The sequence below is a fragment of the Marmota monax genome, unplaced genomic scaffold (assembly GCF_021218885.2).
Source record: "Marmota monax isolate L192 unplaced genomic scaffold, Marmota_monax_Labrador192_F-V1.1 WCK01_AAM20220418_F8-fsc00099, whole genome shotgun sequence".
Lineage (NCBI taxonomy): Eukaryota > Metazoa > Chordata > Mammalia > Rodentia > Sciuridae > Marmota > Marmota monax.
The window spans coordinates 5,617,723-5,638,340 of NW_026692126.1; the positions used below are offsets into that span (position 1 = coordinate 5,617,723).

General features: G+C 32.7%; 1 protein-coding gene across 4 annotated transcripts in view; it reads right to left on the minus strand.

Moving 5' to 3' along the window:
• Positions 1 to 20,618, minus strand: part of Ptprc (protein tyrosine phosphatase receptor type C) — a 116,199-nt gene that overhangs the window by 28,051 nt on the left and 67,530 nt on the right. For all 4 annotated transcript variants that reach the window (XM_046464787.1, XM_046464770.1, XM_046464780.1 and 1 more), the window contains 6 exons: positions 19,603 to 19,725; positions 18,477 to 18,614; positions 13,156 to 13,281; positions 8,633 to 8,791; positions 5,541 to 5,749; positions 1,714 to 1,774 (listed from right to left, as the gene is read on the minus strand). In XM_046464787.1, coding sequence (XP_046320743.1) covers positions 1,714 to 1,774; positions 5,541 to 5,749; positions 8,633 to 8,791; positions 13,156 to 13,281; positions 18,477 to 18,614; positions 19,603 to 19,725 — 816 coding nt within the window. The remainder of the gene's footprint in view (positions 1 to 1,713; positions 1,775 to 5,540; positions 5,750 to 8,632; positions 8,792 to 13,155; positions 13,282 to 18,476; positions 18,615 to 19,602; positions 19,726 to 20,618) is intronic.

The following is a 20,618-nucleotide window of genomic DNA, read 5'->3' on the forward strand; positions in this document are numbered from 1 at the left end:
AGTTCCAAAAATGTCTGCATTCTCACAGGGGAAAATAGACACTGGACAAAAAGTCAGTGGGGTGGTAGGAAGGAGATGGATCCTATGTAGTATATAGTTAGTGGAGGTCTTAAGTTTCCTTGTCAGTAAAATAGGAGTTATTTTTATTCGCTTTAAAAGGTTATTTATACTAGCTACACATCTAAAAATGGTTAGATAGATGAATATAAATATGAGTGGATGATATTGAATGTTTTTAAGGAAGTTCTTATTAGAATAGACTTTTAAAGTGACCCAAAATGTTCCTTGTCCTGTCTATATCTCAAATTCCTTTCCCTAAAAATGTCCATCCTTACCAGTGGTTAGTGGCATGCATACATCCACACATACATACACACATAGCACATGTACATACATGTGTGCATAACATATGTATATACATATGTGTATGTATATGCCACATACATGAATATCAATATTGTTGCCAGTTGTGGATAACATGTATTCAGAATACAATCAAATCTCATCTTCCTCAAGTAAATTATTAATTTGAAACTATGTTACTAGCAAAGTAGAAACCTCAAAGTGAAAATTTTGCAAGAAATTGCATCAAATGAGTATAATTAGTATTCTGATCCATTATAGTTAATTATAATGGGTTCTACAAGAATATTAAGTAGCATCAGACTGGCTTTGATAAACTTATTTATTTTAAAAAAAGCCAAATCTTCAGATATATTCTGTGGGGTCTAAACACACATTTTCTACCTTCTTTCCAGGAACTCTGCAAAATGCATCCATCCATAACGGTAGAGAGGATGACAGACAAAGGGAAATAAAAGGCAAAGAAATTTTACATTTGGAAATTAGAAAAGAAAGCAGAGGAAGCCACCAGCTAACCTGATGAACAGGATAGAGACCAATCACTCAGAATATCTGAGTCTCAAGGGTGAAGAGAACACACGCTGTGGAAGGTAACCACAGGACAGAAAACAGGCAAATGTCTATTGAGTTAGTCACTCTAGATAGAGAATGCACAATATTGTTTGCTGATATATGAAGGAAATTATAAGGAAAACTGCAAATAGACATATAGTCAAAGTGGTTATTCTGGAGAGGTAAACACCAGGCAGATAATGTGACATACAGCTGTTACTATTATTATTATTATCATTATTATTATTATTATTATTATTATTATTATTATTATTATATAATGAAATTTATTTGAGGTATTTGTTCCATGTGCACCTTTACTATGATTAAAATATTTATGATAAATATTTAAACAGAGATATTGTTATTAGGGAATGCTTATCTTCAATAAGGCAAATCAGGAGAGATGTGCATCTAAGGCCCACTTCTGAAAAGCCATGTTTAAGGGACAGAATAAAGAACAGAAGAAAAAACAAAAGAGGCACAATCTCTAAAACTGTACACAGGACAAAGTTATTAGCATGCATAAATGTCACAAACATTATCATAATTTAATATTCTTAGTTGATAATTCATCTTACAGATTATTTTAAGAAAGCAATAATCCTTTAATTGTATTTTCTAGTTTGAATTTATGATATTGCATTTGAATATGATGTTTACCTATATGTATTTACCCTGACAACTTAAGATATTATATTTATTTAAATGTCTAATTTAATCATTCAAAAATTAAATGTAAGTTTGATTGCAAAGCAATATACTTTTGTAAGATAGAATAAACTAGTAATAACTTACAAGATGTTGAATGATGCTTAATAACAGGCTTTCCAGAAAGTATTCCATTGTTGAAGTAGACCTAAATGTCAGTAATAAAAAAAATAATAATTTAGTTTTTCATGTAAATGTATAAAGCTGTTTATTTTTGTTTAAAATATGCTAATATGCTTTAAAGTTGAAACTTGAAGATCATGCCAATATTTTGTTGTCAAACATTTTTGAAAAGGCAGTCAAAAAGATAGAAAGAAAGATTATTTTTAGCAATGATAATAACTTATAATCGGTGAAAATAAATAAAAATGGTTGAATAAATAAAATCTAATACATTAAAATTACCATTAGCATTAAAATTACCATCAGAATGCTAATATCTTCATATTTTATTTTAAAAAGGGAAATTTAACCATATGCTATTAATAAGAGTTGTACATAAAATGCACTTACTTTTTAAGGGTAAATGAATACAGTATAGAATATAGAGTAGAGACATAACTAACACAAACACCTATATCTCATAATATTCAGTACAAATAAAGAAAAACAATGAAGATGTACAGGGAAACTGAAAGAGTAAAGAAGCAATGATAATCTTGGCACAATAAAATCTCACGTAAAATAGATTGGAATAATGCCTCAAAAGGGATTAATGGTAAATGTTTAATATGGCAAATATATAATCAGCCTTTGATTCTATAGAAAATTAGATGATTTCCCAGTATTCATAGTACATTCACATTTATCCTATATTGAGCTGTAAAAAAAATTCTATCAATTCCAAAGGCAGGGAGCATAAAATTCAATTATCTATCATAACTGATAATTACCAATAATAAAAAAATGCAAGCACCAAAAATGTAGAAACAGTCTCTTAATTAAAAACTTGCAATCACAGATTCTTTAGAAATTAGTAGAAATCAGAATACTCTAATTTAAGCATTCATTCATTATATTTTCTATGCAGACATCAGAAATCAGTGACAAACAATATAGACATAAGTTTTGAACACAGTCAAAAACTTACCAAGGGACAATTTATAGCCTTAATCTCTTTTAAAATAACAGAAAAGAAAAGATATATAATGGTGGGGGAATAAACACTTTTGATCCAAAACCTACCAGAAGAACCCCCAAATGAATATATGAACAATGAAAATAAAAATTAAGAATAATAAAAACAATGCTATTAATTTGTTAACAAAGCTAAATAAAGCTAATATAATTGCTCCCTCACAGAGGTCTAAATGTGGTAGTAGAGACAGAAATAAACATGAAAACAAGTTAAGGTAAGTGCAATGAAGAAAACAAAAGGTAGCCTTTTGCAGAGTGCAGAAAGGGATTTGGATAGTAAGATTATATGCTAATATGATGTTCACCTATATCCAGAATAATTTATAATACTTGAAGAGTAGGAGAAGATAATTCTAAGAAGAGAGAAGAGCATGGCGTAAGGAGCTTACAGAGAATAAAACTTGGGTGCATTTGAGAAACTAAGACCAGCATGCCAGGAGTTTGCTGGGCACTAATGAGGCAATGGAAAATGCCTGTGAATGTACATGTTATTATGGTAACAACAACATGTTACTTTTAGATGGACGATTCTTGAAAAAAATATACATACACTCACTCAAAAAGGTTAAAAAAATCAGAAAAGAATAATCATATTAAAAGAATCCATAAGTGGTTCTCAAAGAATTTTTTTCTTAGTAAATATATGTAAATAAATTTTTCAGAGAAAAAAATTATTCCTATACTATAAAAAAATCATAAAACAGAAAAAGGGAAAATATCTCAAGGGCGTTTTATCCCTTAGCATAACTTTTATATATAGCTGCAACAAGCACAGTGCATCCCCGCAGCTGTGCCAATACTCTCTTTCTTTGCTTACTGAATGGGATTCACTTTAGGAAAATCCATTCATAAAGACTATAAAATATTAAGCAATTTATTTGTAATATTTTAGAAGAAGAATATACAATGACAAAGGAGAGATTCCCACCTCCCTTGGAATATGACGATGGTGTAGCATTATATCTCCCACTGTAATTCACCATGTAAAGAAATCACACCATGGTATCACAACATAATGGAAGTGCTACAAAGTGTGAATTTCAAACCCAAGCAGGAGATAAGTTCCATGCTTTAATACTTCTTTCCAGGAATGAATGGCAAAGAACATTTCGTGCCTTAAAAATTACTTTGATAAAACTCCAATTTATGTTTCTGGATAAAAATAACCAAAAAAAATTATCAATATAAAAATATACTTCAAATGACAAAAGTTATGAAGCCAATGATCAACTTCTTATTAGTTAATTGTAGAAATTTCCATTTAACAGGAATAAAAGTGATGTATCTGTTTAAACATAAAATTGCATAAGACACTAAGGGCTGTGAAGAAAATTAAAATGTAAATTATAAACTGAAAACAAAATTAACAGCACATATGACATAGAGTTTAATATCATTTAATATACAAAGAATTTACCCCAAAAAGTAGACAAATGGGGTGAAGATATGTTATCATAAGGACAATAACAAAACTATATGTAATCTTAACAGAAAGTTAAAATCCTCATTAAAACAGAAAGAGACACAAATACCTTATTCTACATGCTAAATGCAAAAGTGTAGGCGAGACTCTCAAGAGACAGCCATTTCAAACATTAATATAAAAAATGGTGATATGTGTCCAAACAAATCTTAAAATATATGTAAATTTCTTTGTGCTCAACCAATCTATTTCATGAAGTTTATCAAACAGAAATTATTAAAGACATTCAAAGGTTTTGCTATTACCAATAAGTGTGTTTACAGGATGTGTCTATATTAGAGATCAACATACAGTTAGTGGAATAGGATAAATCATGTAATATAATTTAAGCATATATTAAAAATTACATAGTAGTAAAATACTTAACATGGAAAGATGAGCATGATATAATGACATATGAAAAATATGGTTTGCTGGGCATGAGACGCTGAGACAGGAGAACCATGAGTTCAAAGCCAGTCTCAGCAAGTCACTAAGAACTCAGTGAAACCTTGTCTCTAAATAAAATAGAAAAATATGGTTCACTAAACTGTATTCAGAATGTTGACATTATACTTGTTAAATGATTAAAAATGTGCATTACAGGAGTGGGGCATGGTGGACCACACCTGTAATCTCAGCTGCTCAGGAGGGCAAGGCAGAAGAATTGAAAGGCCAGCCCAGGCAATTTAGATCCTGTCTCCAAATAAAAAGTAAAAAGGGATGGGGATGTAGTTGCTCAGTGGTAGAGTATCCCCAGATTCAGTCCCCAGTAACACATGCACACACACACAAACAAAAAAGAAAGAAAAAAAAAGAAATGTGCATTGTACATTTTCAAAGTATATTCATAAACTATGATCCACACATTGAGATTATGAATATTTAAAAGTTTTTGATGCTCACTAATATCGTCTGAAATTTTGTTTTTAGTATTTTCTAACCTCCATGTGCATATAAAATTTTGCAGTTGAAAAATTCACATTAATAAAAAGAAAAGGGTCAAGAAGAAAATTGGCTAAGTAATAATGTGTTGCACATAAAGGACAGCACTTCTTGACACATGAGCACTAATTTCCATATAATCAAATCATTTTGAAGTTGTAAAATACTCTAACAAAACATTTCCTTTAAGCCATAGTTAACAGTTCCAGGGATAAAAAGATTGGAGTCAAATTTTTGAAACTCCTTCAAGTGTGATTCCATTAGAAATCAGAGTTCACATGATCACTGATCTTAATGCTGTTCAAGTACTAGATAGTAATTGCTAAAATATATATTGGTACTATTATTATTATAGAAAGCATGATCTTACCTTCAACTCATATTCTGTTGAATAGTAAAGATTATGTAAATAGAATTCACATTTTTTGTCTTTCTTTTCCATGAGACTACCTCCAGTTTTGACTTCCAAGTAGTAGCTTCCATTGTTGGGGCCATTTATCTCTTTAGGTTGTGAACATTTGACAGATAAACTGTTGTCTCCCATCTGGGTGACACTCAATCTCTGGACCTCGGTTGGATCTATCAAAGACAAAAAGAGATTTGTTATTTTAATCATTCAATAAGTACATGTTTAAATTACTGGACATTGTATATAGTATAAAAGAGCTTAAATGTTATCTTGGGATTATAATAGTGCATAAATTTAAAAAGCTGGAGCCAGACATTTAAAAACAAATCACCTGTTCATTCAGTGAGTATGAACATGAAGGTTGTATTTCAAATCGTGAGATGTATGCAGTCCCTGAAGGAAAGTATGTGGAATGAGAGAATAGGAAAAAAGCAGAGGGTGAGGGAAGGCGGAGGGAGGAGAAATGATGGTGATCCAGAAACCTCCAAGGCCGACTTTTCCTTCCAACCATCCTTTCCCAAAATGCTTGAATTATCCTGCTGGACAGTGGCTTGGTTCTTCAAGAGCAAGCCACACATTGTGCTTGCTTTCTGTGATATCACAGAAACTCCGGGAGACAACAGAGGCATAAATTTGGCCTTTTAAAGTCAGAACCTCAATGACAGGGAGAATAAACCCTAAACAGGGAAATTTTTTTCACCAACGTGGCATCCAATAAACTCTCTGAAGCTACCAACACTGCCTCACTCCGGGTCATTTCTTCTTCCTGTCACTCATGGAAGTTAGTGATTACTTTAGGGGCGGATCTATCTTGGGGCCTGGAAACGATGGAGAAATTATACAGATGGCAATAGCCGAATGTCCCCCAAAATCTCAAATGGAAAATATGATATAAAATAAAATAGTATGTAGATCAGTGTGACATAAAGAAAAAAACTGCTAAAAATCATTGTGTTTCATGTGTTTTATCAGGTGAACAGAGGTTGATATAATGCTTTGTAAAACATTGCTTGGTCTCTGATTGCAGTTAATAGTCTAGATAGTAAAGATGACAAAAAAGAATACATTTTTATTGCAGTTGGTTAGGTGTTCAGTTGCCTAAAATATTACAAATCTCACTGACGCATTATTCCTGCTATTCTATGACTATGTCTAAAGAGAAGAGAGAACTCGGGAGAGCAGTTTTTTTTAATTATTTTAAATTATTTTTGTTTAAAATTGTAATAAACTCTAGGTGTTAACAAATGTGCTAGATCAATGTGTTTCCCAAATGAAGCATAAAGGTGGACGCATAGTAGAACAAAATGCTCTTTGCCGTTCATTCATGGAAAGAACTATTAAAGCATGGATCTCGCCAACATTTATTGTTGCCTGTATTCTTGATGATTGCCATTCAGACAGGAGTGAGATGAAATCTTAGAGTAGTTTTGATTTGCATTTCTCTAATTGCTAGAGATGTTGAACACTTTTTCATATATTTGTTGATCAATTGTATTTCTTCTTCTGTGAAGTGTCTGTTCAGTTCCTGAGCCCATTTATTGATTGGGTTATTTGGGGGGTTTTTTGGTGTTTGTTGAGTCCTTTATATATCCTAGAGATTAATGCCTTATGAGAGGTGGATGTGGTAAAGATTTTCTCCCAATCTGTAGACTCTCTCCTGATTTTATTAATTGTTCCCTTTGCTGAGAAAAAGCTTTTTAATTTGAATCCATCCCATTTATTAATTCTTGATTTTACTTTTGTGCTTTAGGAGTCTTGTTAAGGAAGACAGATCCTAGGCCAACGTGGTGAAGATTTGGTCCTAGTTTTTCTTCTATTAGGCACAGAGTCTCTGTTCTAGTGCCTAAGTCTTTGATTCACCTTGAGTTGATTTTTATTCAGGGTGAGAGATAACGGTTTAATTTCATTTTTCTACATATGGATTTCTAGTTTTACTAGCACCATTTGTTAAACAGACTATCTTTTCTCCAGTGAATGTTTTTGGTGCCTTTGTCTAGTATGACATAACCATATTTATGTGGATTTGTCTCTGTGTCCTCTATTCTGCACCACTGGTCTACAAGTCTATTTTGGTGCCAATACCATGCCGTTTTTATTGCTATAGCTCTGTAGTATAGTTTAAGGTACCATTGTGATGCAGGATGCCTCCTCCAGACCTTAAACAATACCATACTTTCCTTGCTAAGGATTGCTTTAGCTATTCTGGGTCTCTTATTTATCCAAATAAATTTTATGATTGCTTTTTCTAATTCTATGAAGAATATCATTGGGATTTTGAAAAAAGTACACTGGTACATTGCTGGTGAGACTGTAAATTGGTGCAACAACTATGGAAAGCACTATGGAGATTCCTCAGAAAATTGGGAATGGAACCACCATTTAATCCCACTCCTTGGTTTATACCCAAAGGACTTAAAATCAGCATACTATAGTGACACAGCCACATTAATATTTATAGCAGCTCAATTCACAATAGCTAGACTATGGAACCAGCCTAGGTGTCCCTCAATAGATGAATGGATAAAGAAAATGTGGTATATATGCTCAATGGAATATTACTCAGCTTTAAAGAAGAGTAAAATTATGGAATTTGTCAGTAAATGGTTGGAGTTGGAGAATATAATGCTAAGTGAAATAAGCCAATCCAATAAGACTAAAAGCCAAATGTTTTCTCTAATATGCAGATGCTAATTCACAATAAGGCAGAGTGGGGGCACTAGGGAAGAATAGCATTATCTTAGATTAGGTAGAGAGAAGTGATGGGAGGGGAGAGGAGGGGATATGGGGATAGGAAAGATAGTAGAATGAAACAGACATTATTACTGTATGTACTTATGTGACTACATGACCAATATGATTCTGCAACATGTACATTCAGAAAAATGAGAAATGATATCCCAGCTATGTATGACATATCAAAGTACATAAATGCATTCTACTGTCATGTATAACTAATAAAAACAAATAATATATATATATAAACATATGAATAACACACATATTTTTGAAAATAAAATGATATTATCAAAAATTTTAAAAATCCCGGAACTTACATCCTGCTTGGGTTTGAAATTCACACCGAGTAGCATTTCCATTACGTTGTATTTTTGCAATGACAAAGGCGTATAATGATACACTATATTTTTGAAAGGGTTTCAAATTTCTCAAATCATATTTGCTTTGGTTCATCTCCAGAGTGACACATTTTTCTCCTTAGGAAAAGAAAAGAAAAGAAAAATTTAGCAAAGTTCTTAAAAGTCACGATCACCATATTTTTCATTTGGTCTCCACGTAATTCCAAGCAGACTCCAAATTAATGAGAAATAAGTATATCCTTAATGCTCAGATGTACATATAATGCTCAGAAAATATTATTGAACAATTCAATTTTTATAAATAAACTCAAATATTCAAAAATGATGGTTTCATATGATTGATTTTAGTACATGATATATTTAAAATCCCAGATACATTTGTGAAGGTATTCTCTTTTATTCCTAAGACAACTATAAAAGTTGTAAATTGGAATAGTTTTTTATCAAACCTTTTCCAATTCTTAGCCTCCAAATGTTGAACATTAACCTGAGCTACCTTTATGAACCTCCACTGCAGACACCATTTGATCATCAATAACTAGGTCTGCTCTATCACACTACATTAAGCACTACAGGAGTCCATGGGATCCATGAGACTGAGGGAAAGCTTCACTCTAGTATTGGAATCTGAGCTCTTCATTCAAAGATGAGTGAAACTGAGTGGCTTAAGGGAGAAAAGAAGATGCTATAAGTCAAAGAAGGAATGTTTTCAGTTTAGGGACAAGCCTGACTAAGTCAGGGACACATCTGAGAGATTGGGTCTCGTTGAAGTATCTTAACATTTAGGCAGAAGAGTTAGCATTTGTCAAGTGAAAAACATCACTAGACCTTTGTCATTAGCTGTCCGTGGGCTGTGTGTGGACTGTTGCACATAGTAGCCTTGCGAGGGCGTAAGTCTGGCATTGGGAACTTTTGGAGGCACCCCCCCACCCCCGCAGGGATTGACGACCTGATGTAGGTGAACTTTCCCCTCAAGCTCTGCCAAAGATCCCACACAGCATCTGAGATGGGTGTGACCTGCCAAAATGTCAATCAACCTGCTGAATGCAAGACATCAGGAAGCAAGACTTTGCCCTTGAAACCTTATCTCTGCTTTGATGGACCCCCTTAAGTAAACTACCAAAGCCATTTTGTCTTTTTTCTAGTTCCAGAACCCACATGGACTAGATCTATCAGGGGCTTTGCTTCCTAAATATATTTCTGAGTATTTGTGCTTTGTTATTTACTAATTGCTCAAGATTGTAAGTTTTAGGGTGGCTTGGATTCTCCTGGACAGGAAGAAAAACCCCTTCATGACATGTTGGCCGTCATCCTCCCCGAAAGGAACTGACATTTTTTTATTAGACAAATGACATAAGAAAGGATGGGTTAAATGAAGATAGGAGAATTGGCATGTTATTGAATAGCAGCTAAAATGATAATAATAAAACTTATAATGATAAAAAAAAAACAAAGCAAGTACTTGTTCCATGTGCCAAGATGTCCGGCACATGATTTTTAGACAATATACATGAATCAATTAGTTTAATCATCTCTTTGACTCTATATGTAGTATCATCTGATTTTACAGATGAGAAAACCGAGCTACAGAGAGATCCAACAATCTGTCCATGACTCCAGTGGAAAGGAAGAATGAAGTCAACGTGAAATCAAGCTTGAGATCTCAGAGCCCATTCTCCATTCTTTGCCATTTCACATGCCAACTGGGGTAGAAGAGGGGACAAGTAACCATAGCAGGACAAAGCTTGACCTTTTTCTTGAATGCCTCCCTTCTCTGGATGTGCCATTGGGCTTGTAGAAGCAATGAGTGTTTAAAAGATGCAGTATATGCTTATGTCTTATCTTAGTCACTTATTTGTAAAGTGGAAGTTGTAATATCTAGACAACACCATGGGATTCCCAATAGTGAGATATAGTAGCTATTCTAGAATGATTACATTGCTGGTGGGACTGCAAGTTGGTGCAACCAATCTTGAAAGCAATATGGAGATTCCTCAGAAAACTTGGAATGGAACCACCATTTGATCCAACTATCCCACTCCTTGGCACATACCCAAAGGACTTAAAATCAGCATACTACAGTGATGCAGGTACACCAATGTTTATAGCAACTCAATTCACAATAGCTAAATGATGGAACCAAACTATGTGCCCTTCAACACGTGAATAGATAAAGAAAATGTGGTATGCATACACAATAGAATATTATTCAGCCTTAAAGAAGAATGAAATTATGGCATTTGCCATAAATGGATGTAGCTAGAGAATATCATGCTAAGCAAAATAAGTCAATCCCAAAGAAACAAAGGCCAAATGTTTTCTCTGATATGCTAAACTAAGTCACAATAAAGGGTGCTAGGGAATAATAGAGGTACTTTGGATTAGACAGGGGGCGTGAAGGGAGGGAAAGTGATATGGGGCGAGGAAGGATAATAGAATGAATTGAACATTATGACCCTGTATGCGTATATGATTACACAATTAGTAAAACTCTACATCATGTACAACCAGAAGAATGAGAAATTATACTCCCATTTATATATGATGTGTCAAAATGCATTCTACTATCGTGTAATTAAGTAGAACAAATTTTTTAAAAAGTGAGGCAACTGAGACATGTCCTGTCTCAGAGTCATGTGTGTTGCACTGAAAATTCACAGATATACTAAGTTCTCTGCTTGTGCTTTCTTTTTCAGAAAGATCTCAGGAAATGTGCTATCAATTTCCTGACTTGGACTACTTTAAAGCATCTTCTTAAATACTGTTTCAAATCATGTCACCATGCTGCTACTCATTGGATTTTGTACTGTCAAAAAAAAAAAAGCTGTATTTTTTCCTTTAATAAAAAGCAATCCATAAAATAATGCCCAGCAATATTATTGGTATTTTGTAGAGTTCACATTGATTTCAATAAGGTTTAAAAATACTCCCCCGAATGCAGTAAATTTAGAAGTACTCATTCCCACTACTGAGGAATTTTTATTCAGTTGGCATCATTAAGTTAATGACACAATAGTGTAGTTCCCTAAAATGTTTGAAATCATGAACAACGCAATGGCAGAAAGAGCACAGCCTAAGCTGTTGAACATTTATCTCAAGTTCTGTTGGCCTCAGTTTCATCATATGAACCATGAAAAAATATATATATATGCATATATGTAATATATATACATATACGCATATATATGTATATGCATATATATATGTATATGTATGTGTGTGTGTGTGTATATATATATATATATATATATATATATATATATATATATATATGACTTCCTTCTCAGAGTCATTATTAGGATACTTGATGAAATCGTTAACCCATTAAGTCCAATGTTTCCAATTCTGTGAATACTTCAATACTTCAAAAAAACTCACACTGGTACATTAAAATAGACTGGAAATTATAACCTAGAGTTTATATATTATTATATTAATTAATATAATTGTAATTAGAGTCTTGACATTATAATATAATTATATTATAGATTATATGTTATATTTAAGTTTTTACTGGTATTCCACATCTGGAATGATGGGACAAAATGGTTTAAGTAGAACATTATAAAAATACCCGATAAACCAAGGAAACTAAATAAATAACAAATACATTTTTCCTCACATTTTAATTCCTGGCTTTCAGAGTCCCTGAAACAAATTATGAAACAATAAAATATAATCTATGATTAAAAAGTAATATGAACTATAAATCTGAAAGACTTTATTCCTGTGGATTTTAACAGTGATTTTATTTGAAATAACAAGAGTGGTTAACAACTACTTCCAAAATATTATGATCCTACCAGCTCTCTTTCTCTTGGATACAGTGAGAGAGGATCTCATTATGGCACGGTTTTGAGATGAATGAGAAAACAAAGCAGAGCACATCTGTGAGGAGGATGGTGGGTTTTGCTATGGAGAAAATAGACTGTGTCCTGAATCCAAAGGCGCTTTAGGCAAAGGTAGTGCATGTTCTAGAGTGAAGGCTGGATTTAGCTACTAGCATACAGTTTTGGAGAAAAGGGCACACATGATCTTGTCCAACTTCCTTTTCCATCCCTTCCAATCCCACACCAGCTCTATAGATGGACAGACAATATTTTGTGTATAGCCACTGGAGTAAGTTTTGGAAGGTGTTTGCTTTTGGTTGGCTTGTTTAGGGACTTGAATAATGATTTTGAAACAGTATGAGTCAATTACATAACATTTACAAGACAGATATAAGTAATGTCTGTTAGAGATTTTCTTCATCCAAGCTTTGGAGTGCAAAGATTGGAACAAAGACACATCATGAAAAATAAGCCAATATTGGAGATGTTCTGTGTTCAGAATGGAAGCAATTCTAAAATCAAGGCAAATAGGATACTCTCATAGTCTCTATGCTTGAAGCTCTATGGTTCACTGGCTCTCTTCATACGTCTAATACTTTTAAATTCTTTATTTCTCTTTCCTGATATAGAATTTAATTCTATATAAATTACCTGAATTGAGCTCATGACAAAGAACAAATCCACTGGGAGTGAACCCACTTTCTGGGGATTTCCAGCAAATTACTCCTTTTTCATCACTTTCACCACGGCAAGAAAGATTCTGAGGCATTCCTGGAGCTGTTTAAAGAATAAAAATAGGTAATATGAAAAATAAGACACAGAACAATCATTCTTTATATAACCACTGTGCAATATTAATAGCCATATTTAATTGTGAATTAGCAATGAAATTTAAAGAACAAAATTGGAGTTTATTAAATTTGCTTTAGAATTAATGAACAGGCTAAGTGTCTCTTCAGGGTGGCCTTGTGAAGCTTAAGCATTCCATTGACCTGAAGATACCCAAGAATGCCCTTTTCCTCTCATACATGTCATTGTCAAGATACCTTGAAATTTCTAGAACTTGCTGTGTCAAGAATATCAACTTTTTAGCACTGATAAATTTAACAGTAAGTATTTGAGTAGCACTCATTGCTTCCAGTAACTAGTTATTAAAACCTGAGATAAAGAATGTTATAGATGTTTAAATGAAATTTCTGAGGCATAATTTATGTTGAAATGCATCCACTTGAGGTACAGCTTGACAAATTACAATGAATGTATACATCCACATCACCCACACCATCATCAAGATGTATAGTACTTCTATCATCTCAAAAAGTTCTTTTGTGCCTCTTCTCAGTCAACCCAGCTCCACTGCCCAGTCTACACACCTTCTGATCTGCTTTCTGTTACCATATATTAAATGTGTCTTATTATCAATTTCATACAAATAAAATTAAACAGTAAGTAATATTTTATGTCCCACATATTTAATGTAACATAACGTTCTGGAGGTTTATTCTTCTTGGTGCATATGTCAGTGGCTACTGATTTCTTTTTTACTCATTGGTCATGCTGTGGTTCAGATATTGAATGTCCTCCATGACCATGCGTTAAAGGTTGGTTCCTAAAGTGTGCTACTGGGAAGTGGTGGAACCTTTAGGAGATAGAATCTAATAGGAGGTTCTTAAGTCATTGAAGGCATACCCTTGAATGGAATTGAGGAACCCCAGTCTCTTCCTCTTCTCTTTTTGCTTCATGGCGCACAAGGTGAGCAGTTTGCTCAAGGATGCACTCCCCATGATTGCCATCCAGTGTCCTCACTAGAGGCCCAAAGCCTGGGGTCACCCAATCTTGGAAAAAAACTTCCAGAATCATGATCTAAATAAACCTTTTCTATTTATACATTAGTATTTCCTTATAGGATGAAAAGGTGACTAATACAAGCAGTATTTATATCATTGTAAAGGTATGTCACATTTATCTATAATTCAGCAGTAGATGATATTTGAGTTATTTCTAGATTTTGGGCTACTCTGAATGAATCTGCTTTGTTTTGCGGATATATTTTTCCCTCTTTGGTAAATATCTAAAGTGATGTTGAAGGGTCATTATTACTTCACATCCTCACCAATAGTTACTATTGCCAGTATTTTTAATTTTAGTGGATGTAAACTATCATATTCACCTTATTGCTTCAATTTGCATTTTGCAGATGGTTAATGATTTTGATCATTGTTTTACGTGTGTATTAGGCAGTTTTTTTTTTTTTTGCCAAGTGTATGTTTAAAACATTTGCTTTTCTTTTTTCTTTTTCTTTTCTTTTCTTTTTTGGTACCAGGATTGAACTCAGGGACACTAAACCACTGAGACACACCCTCAGCCCTTTTTATATTTTGTTTAGAGACAGGGTTTCACTGAATTGCTTAGGGCCTCACTAAGTTGCTGAGTTGGGCTTTGAACTCACAATCCTCTTTTCTCAGCCTCCCAAGCCTCTGGGATTACAGGCATGTGCCATGGTGCCTGGCTGTTTGCCCATTTTTAACTGTCCTATTTGAAGTCATATTTCATAGCTCAAAGAACTCTCTATACATTCTGAAAAAAATCTTCCTTTGTTGAAAAACATCAATGGTAGATACTCCCTTACAATGTATGGCTTGATTTTTTTATTTCCTTTAATCTCTTCATTCAAAGGGGAGAAATGTTCAATTTTGATGAAGCTCAGTTCATCAATTTTTTTAATGATTCTTGATTTTTTTAAGCCTTGGAAAGCTTTGCCTAGACTAAAGACACAAAGATATACTCCTATGCCTTTAGTTGGATTTTTTTTTTTTTTTATAGTTTAAGCTTTTAGATCTACAGACCATTTTGAGTGAATTTTTGTGTTTGTTCAGAGATAAAGGTTAATGTTCTTTTTTTTCTATAATGATACCCTTTCCACAACAGAAATACTTATGCCCTTTTCTTAAATTTAAATATAGTTTTCTAAGATTCCTATTTTAATACAATGATTTATAAAGACTAATGATTTTAGTTCTTAATATGTAAAAGTATTACATTTTTCTAGAATGTTAAGGGTATAGTTTTTATGTAGTTTTATTTGCTCTTCCTGTAGTTTATATTATTTTGGGAGATTATAGGGAGAGCTGGATTTAGGCATTCCTCAGCCATTGCTTCCTCAGCCATTAGTCCTCAGCCATTGCTTCCATACAGAATTTAGAATCACTTTAGTAGGTTCCATCAAAAATCTTGAAATATTACAATTAATAAATAAGTTTAGCAAAGTGGCATATTGCAAAATTAATAGAGTAAAATCTATTTTATTTCTATATATTATCAATGAATACCCAGAAAATGAAATTTAAAAAAAAACAATACTATTATAAGCAGGAATAGACTTAAATTAGGAATAAATTCAACAAAAAATACAAAATCTGCAGGCTACACAACATTTTGGATATAAATTTTAAAAGACCTAAATGAATGGAAAGACACTCTACATCAGTTTATAGACTAGAAGATTAACATGTCATGTACCCATATGGCCCAAATTGGTCTAGATTCAGGACAATCCTTGTCAGAATTTCAGGAAGATCATTTGTAAAAACTGTTATTTGATCCTAAAATTCATCTGGAATTTCAAGGGATGCCATATATTCCAAACAATCTTGGGGAAGAAGAATGAATTTGAATGACTCCTACTTTCTGGTTTCAAAAACTCATCACAAAGCAATAGTAAGTGTCTAGTACTGGTATAAAGATAGATATATAAACCAATGAATAGAACTAAGAGTCAAGAAATACACTTGTCATTATGTTCACCAAAGTTTTGACAAAAATAGCAAGACTATCCAATGGGAGAAAGAACATGTTTCAGCAATTGGGCAACCAGATAGGGCAACTAGATGGTCACATGCAAAAAAAATGAAGTTGAACACTCACCACAAACCATGTATACACACACATACACACACACACACATAACAGTAATACAGAAATATATATATATATATATATATATTTTACATATACTTATAGAATATATATATTATATATTACATATTATATAGCATGTCATACATATTATTGTAATATATATTCTATAATATATATTCTATAAGTACATACATATATGTATGTGTGTGTATATATATGTATATATCTATATCTCTATCTATCTATATCTATATCTATATATATATATTTCTGTATTACTGGGATAACTCTTAATAATGTCATATTATTTTTAATCCATTTTGCTAATTGTCCACTTACTATTTAGTTCCTATTTTCATAGGAAATAAGGAAATTCAGACCTGCAGTTGTCTAAGCTGTGGCCAGGTTTCATACCCACATTACATTAACCCTAAGCCTATTCCAAACCCTAAGAATAATCAAAGTGTGTTGAGACGTTCCCATGCCTCTCCTATACTGTGGAGTATTTGGATAAAAATTATCTGTTTTTTGAATAGTTGATGATCTTGCTGGTAAAGCTACCTTTTTATTTTTATTTATTTTTCCAGATGTTGTGAATTAAATATAGAACTTTGTACATGCTAAACATGAGTTCTACTACTGAGCTACACACTCATCCCCTATAAAGCAACCATTTCTTTTCTTTTCTTTCTTTTTTTAAACAGACCATTAAGAAAACAGGTGAGTAGAGAGATAAGTTGGTATAGTTTTAATTCTAATTTCCTAATTCTTCCTAGTAAGTGTTCATGTATCAGAGCCTTTAGAAAATTATACATGTTATCTAACTTTTCAAATTGGATACAAGGTTGTTTTCTAACTTACAGAATTTCTTACATTAAAAAAAAAAGAATTTCTACGATACTTTTTACTCTTATTGTTTTATTCAATTCTTGGAGGAAGGATTGTTCTGCTAGACATTAGCTATTTTATTATTCTTTTCAAAAGCCAGAACTCATACTTATTAATGAATTCCTACTATTTTTGTTTGTTCCCTTGTTCAATAATATGTACTCTAAACCTGGTTATCTTTGCATTTGTTTCATAGGCACTTTTTATTGACTTTCATTCAACATATACCAAAGTGAAAAAATTCCAATAAAATCACTTTAACATTTTTAATGCTACAGAATTTCCCCCAAATTGGTCTTTACTCAAATCTGAGTATCTGTGCAAAGCACTCATTTTTTTATTGTAACTTTTGATCTATTGTGACATTTATCTTCCCTGTGGTTTTCTACTTGTATTCTCTGCCTCTTCCTGCTCTTCCTTCTCTTCTTTTGCTCTTCGTCCCCCTCCTCCTCTTGCTGCTCCATATCACCCTTCCTTCTGTGACACATAGAACTCTTCATTCCATAATTCTCTTCTACTGCTTGTTGGCAGTCCCATCTCTTTTACTTTCCTTATGGTGGTTACTCATAAATTGTCAGACAAATAATAAATGCATTTTCCTAGAAAATTCTGAATTTAATTGGACTCTTTATAGATCTAAATAAATATGTAAATTTTAACACTTTTTCACCCATTCTCCTAAATGCTATTAATTTTCATAATCTCACGCTTCAGTTATTAATTAAGAATTATTATCTTCTTATGACTTATATTGCCAGTACTTTGATAACAATAATAACTATTTTGCAATCGATACTTAGATATACTACTGTGCTTTGTGAGTTTCTTTGCTCATTTTACTTCTGTCATAGAGGCAGGCTTTGACAGAGGGGCAGAAGGTACAGAAATATACAAAACAGAGAATTGTGCTATTAAAAGAAGGGAAAATGAAATGACAAGTGAGAAAACAAAACATTTTACTTATTTCAGTTCTGTTTCCAATATGACCTTATTACAGCTTTAAACAGAAAAAATAAACAAGTAAATAAACTGACAGAAGTTAGGGCGTTGTGTAATTTATTTTCAAATTCAACTTTAAAAATTTGTTCTCTAAAATTCCATTATTTTCTGTACAAGAACATAAAATGGAAAGCAATTTTATATATAAATATAGGTAACATACTCACTTCCAAAATCTGTCTCAATAAATATACTGTCATTAGTATATGAATTGCCATTATATAACACTTCTGATGTACAACTATAGTTTTTTTTCGGAAGAAGGTCTTTAAATTGTGCTTCTTTCTTAGTAGATGTCAAATTACCTGAAATAAATAATTATTGCATATGAGTACATAAACATATCACATCTAACTTTCTTTTTAATCCATATTTATGGTACTATAATATATTAATTAGCTAGGAAACCAATGCAAATGGTTGAAATAGTAAGTCAAAGGTCCCGAAAATGGTTTTGCTACACTCAATTTTTAAGGAAATACTTAGCAAGAGTAACTTTATTTGAGAGTGTCCCTCATTTAATGATGGAAGGAGGCCTTGCCTCAGAATTCTCTGTTCAGAACTGAGATTGCACCTTAGTTAGCCTTTGCCTGGACAGACGGTTTTTTAATTGTCCATCTGTCACACGTTTGCTCTGGCTGTGCTCACATTGCTTACACTGTAGCAGGCACCTTTCCCTTAACATGATGATGACATCAGATGCTGCACTCCATCCTCTGTGTGCACATGTGTGTGTGTGGGGGGGGGTGGGTGGGTGGGTGTGTGCATATCTGTCCATCTTGCCAAACATGGCTTGGCAGGGGTCTTTATGCCAAGGGCCTAGAAGCAGTTGATATTTTGCCATTATAATTATTTTCCAATAATAATAACAACTATTATTATCATTAAGTATTCTTGACCTTCTGTGTGAACTTTCTTGATGGAAGCCTGACACAGTAAACTCTTGAATCTTACAATCCCCTATCAGTTTTTCCTTTCTATCAGGGTATAATCTCGTCAACAATGCCTGGTATATAGCAATTAATTACCAAGAAAAATATTTAAATTAATAAACTTTTACTTTGTCAGTATGGCCCTTACAGGGTGAGTCTCCATTTTGTGAACTTGAGCAGTATAAATAATACAGTTGTTTGACTTCAAATATCCCATAAACCAAATAAATAAATAAATAGATAAATAAATAAATAAATAAATAGCAAGAGATAGGCAGGGAGGAGGAGAAAAAGAATTAAACAGTATCTAGAAAAACTTTGTAGCATTAAAGAAATTTTCTGATCAATGTTATAGTCTTACCACATTGATATCTGTAGTCAAATTTCTCTTCACCACAAGCAGGTTTTTCTTCCCATTTTAAACAAATGGAAGTATTTGCTGCTTCTCCTGGTGTGCAACTAACTAACTTAAACTTTTCAAGATCTGTCAAGAAGATACAAAAATAGACCTGATTAACACTTCACAATCTGTATTATTTCCCAAATAAAGTCTCTAAAATTATATTCCTGTCAAGATTTGATAAGCATATGTATGTCTTTTGAAAAAGCCTGATAACCGTCAGGGTTTGGTGCTTCCTGATCATTTAGTTGTTTTATTATTATGAATATTATTAATATTATTAATATTATTAATATATTAATATTAATAATAATAATATCTTCCAAACCAAAGTTAAATAAAGAAACTATAGAACTCAATAACACAATTAATAACCTAGACTTAATTGACATATACAGAATATATCAACCATCATCAAGCGGATACACTTTTTCTCAGCAGCACATGGATCCTTCTCAAAAACAGACCATATATTATGCCATAGGGCAACTCTTAGCAAATATAAAGGAGTAGAGATTACCATGCATTTTATCCAATCATAATGGAATGAAATTGGAAATCAATGATAAAATAAGGAAGAAAAATTCCTACATCACTTGGCGAATGAACAACATGCTAGTGAGTGAACAATGGGTTACACGAAGACATCAAGGAGGAAATTAAAAAATTCTTAGAGATAAATGAAAACACAGACACAACATATTGAAATCTATGGGACACTATGAAAGCGGTACTAAGAGGAAAATTCATTGCATGGAGTTCATTCCTCAAAAAAAGAAAAAACCAACAAAAATGATCTCACACTACATCTCAAAGCCCTAGAAAAAGAAGAGCAAATCAACAGCAAATGCAGTAGAAGGCAAGAAATAATTAAAATCAGAGCTGAAATAAAAAAAACAATTGAAAAAAATTGACAAAACTAAAAGTTGGTTCTTTGAAAAAATAAATAAGATCAATAGACCCTTTGCCATGCTAAT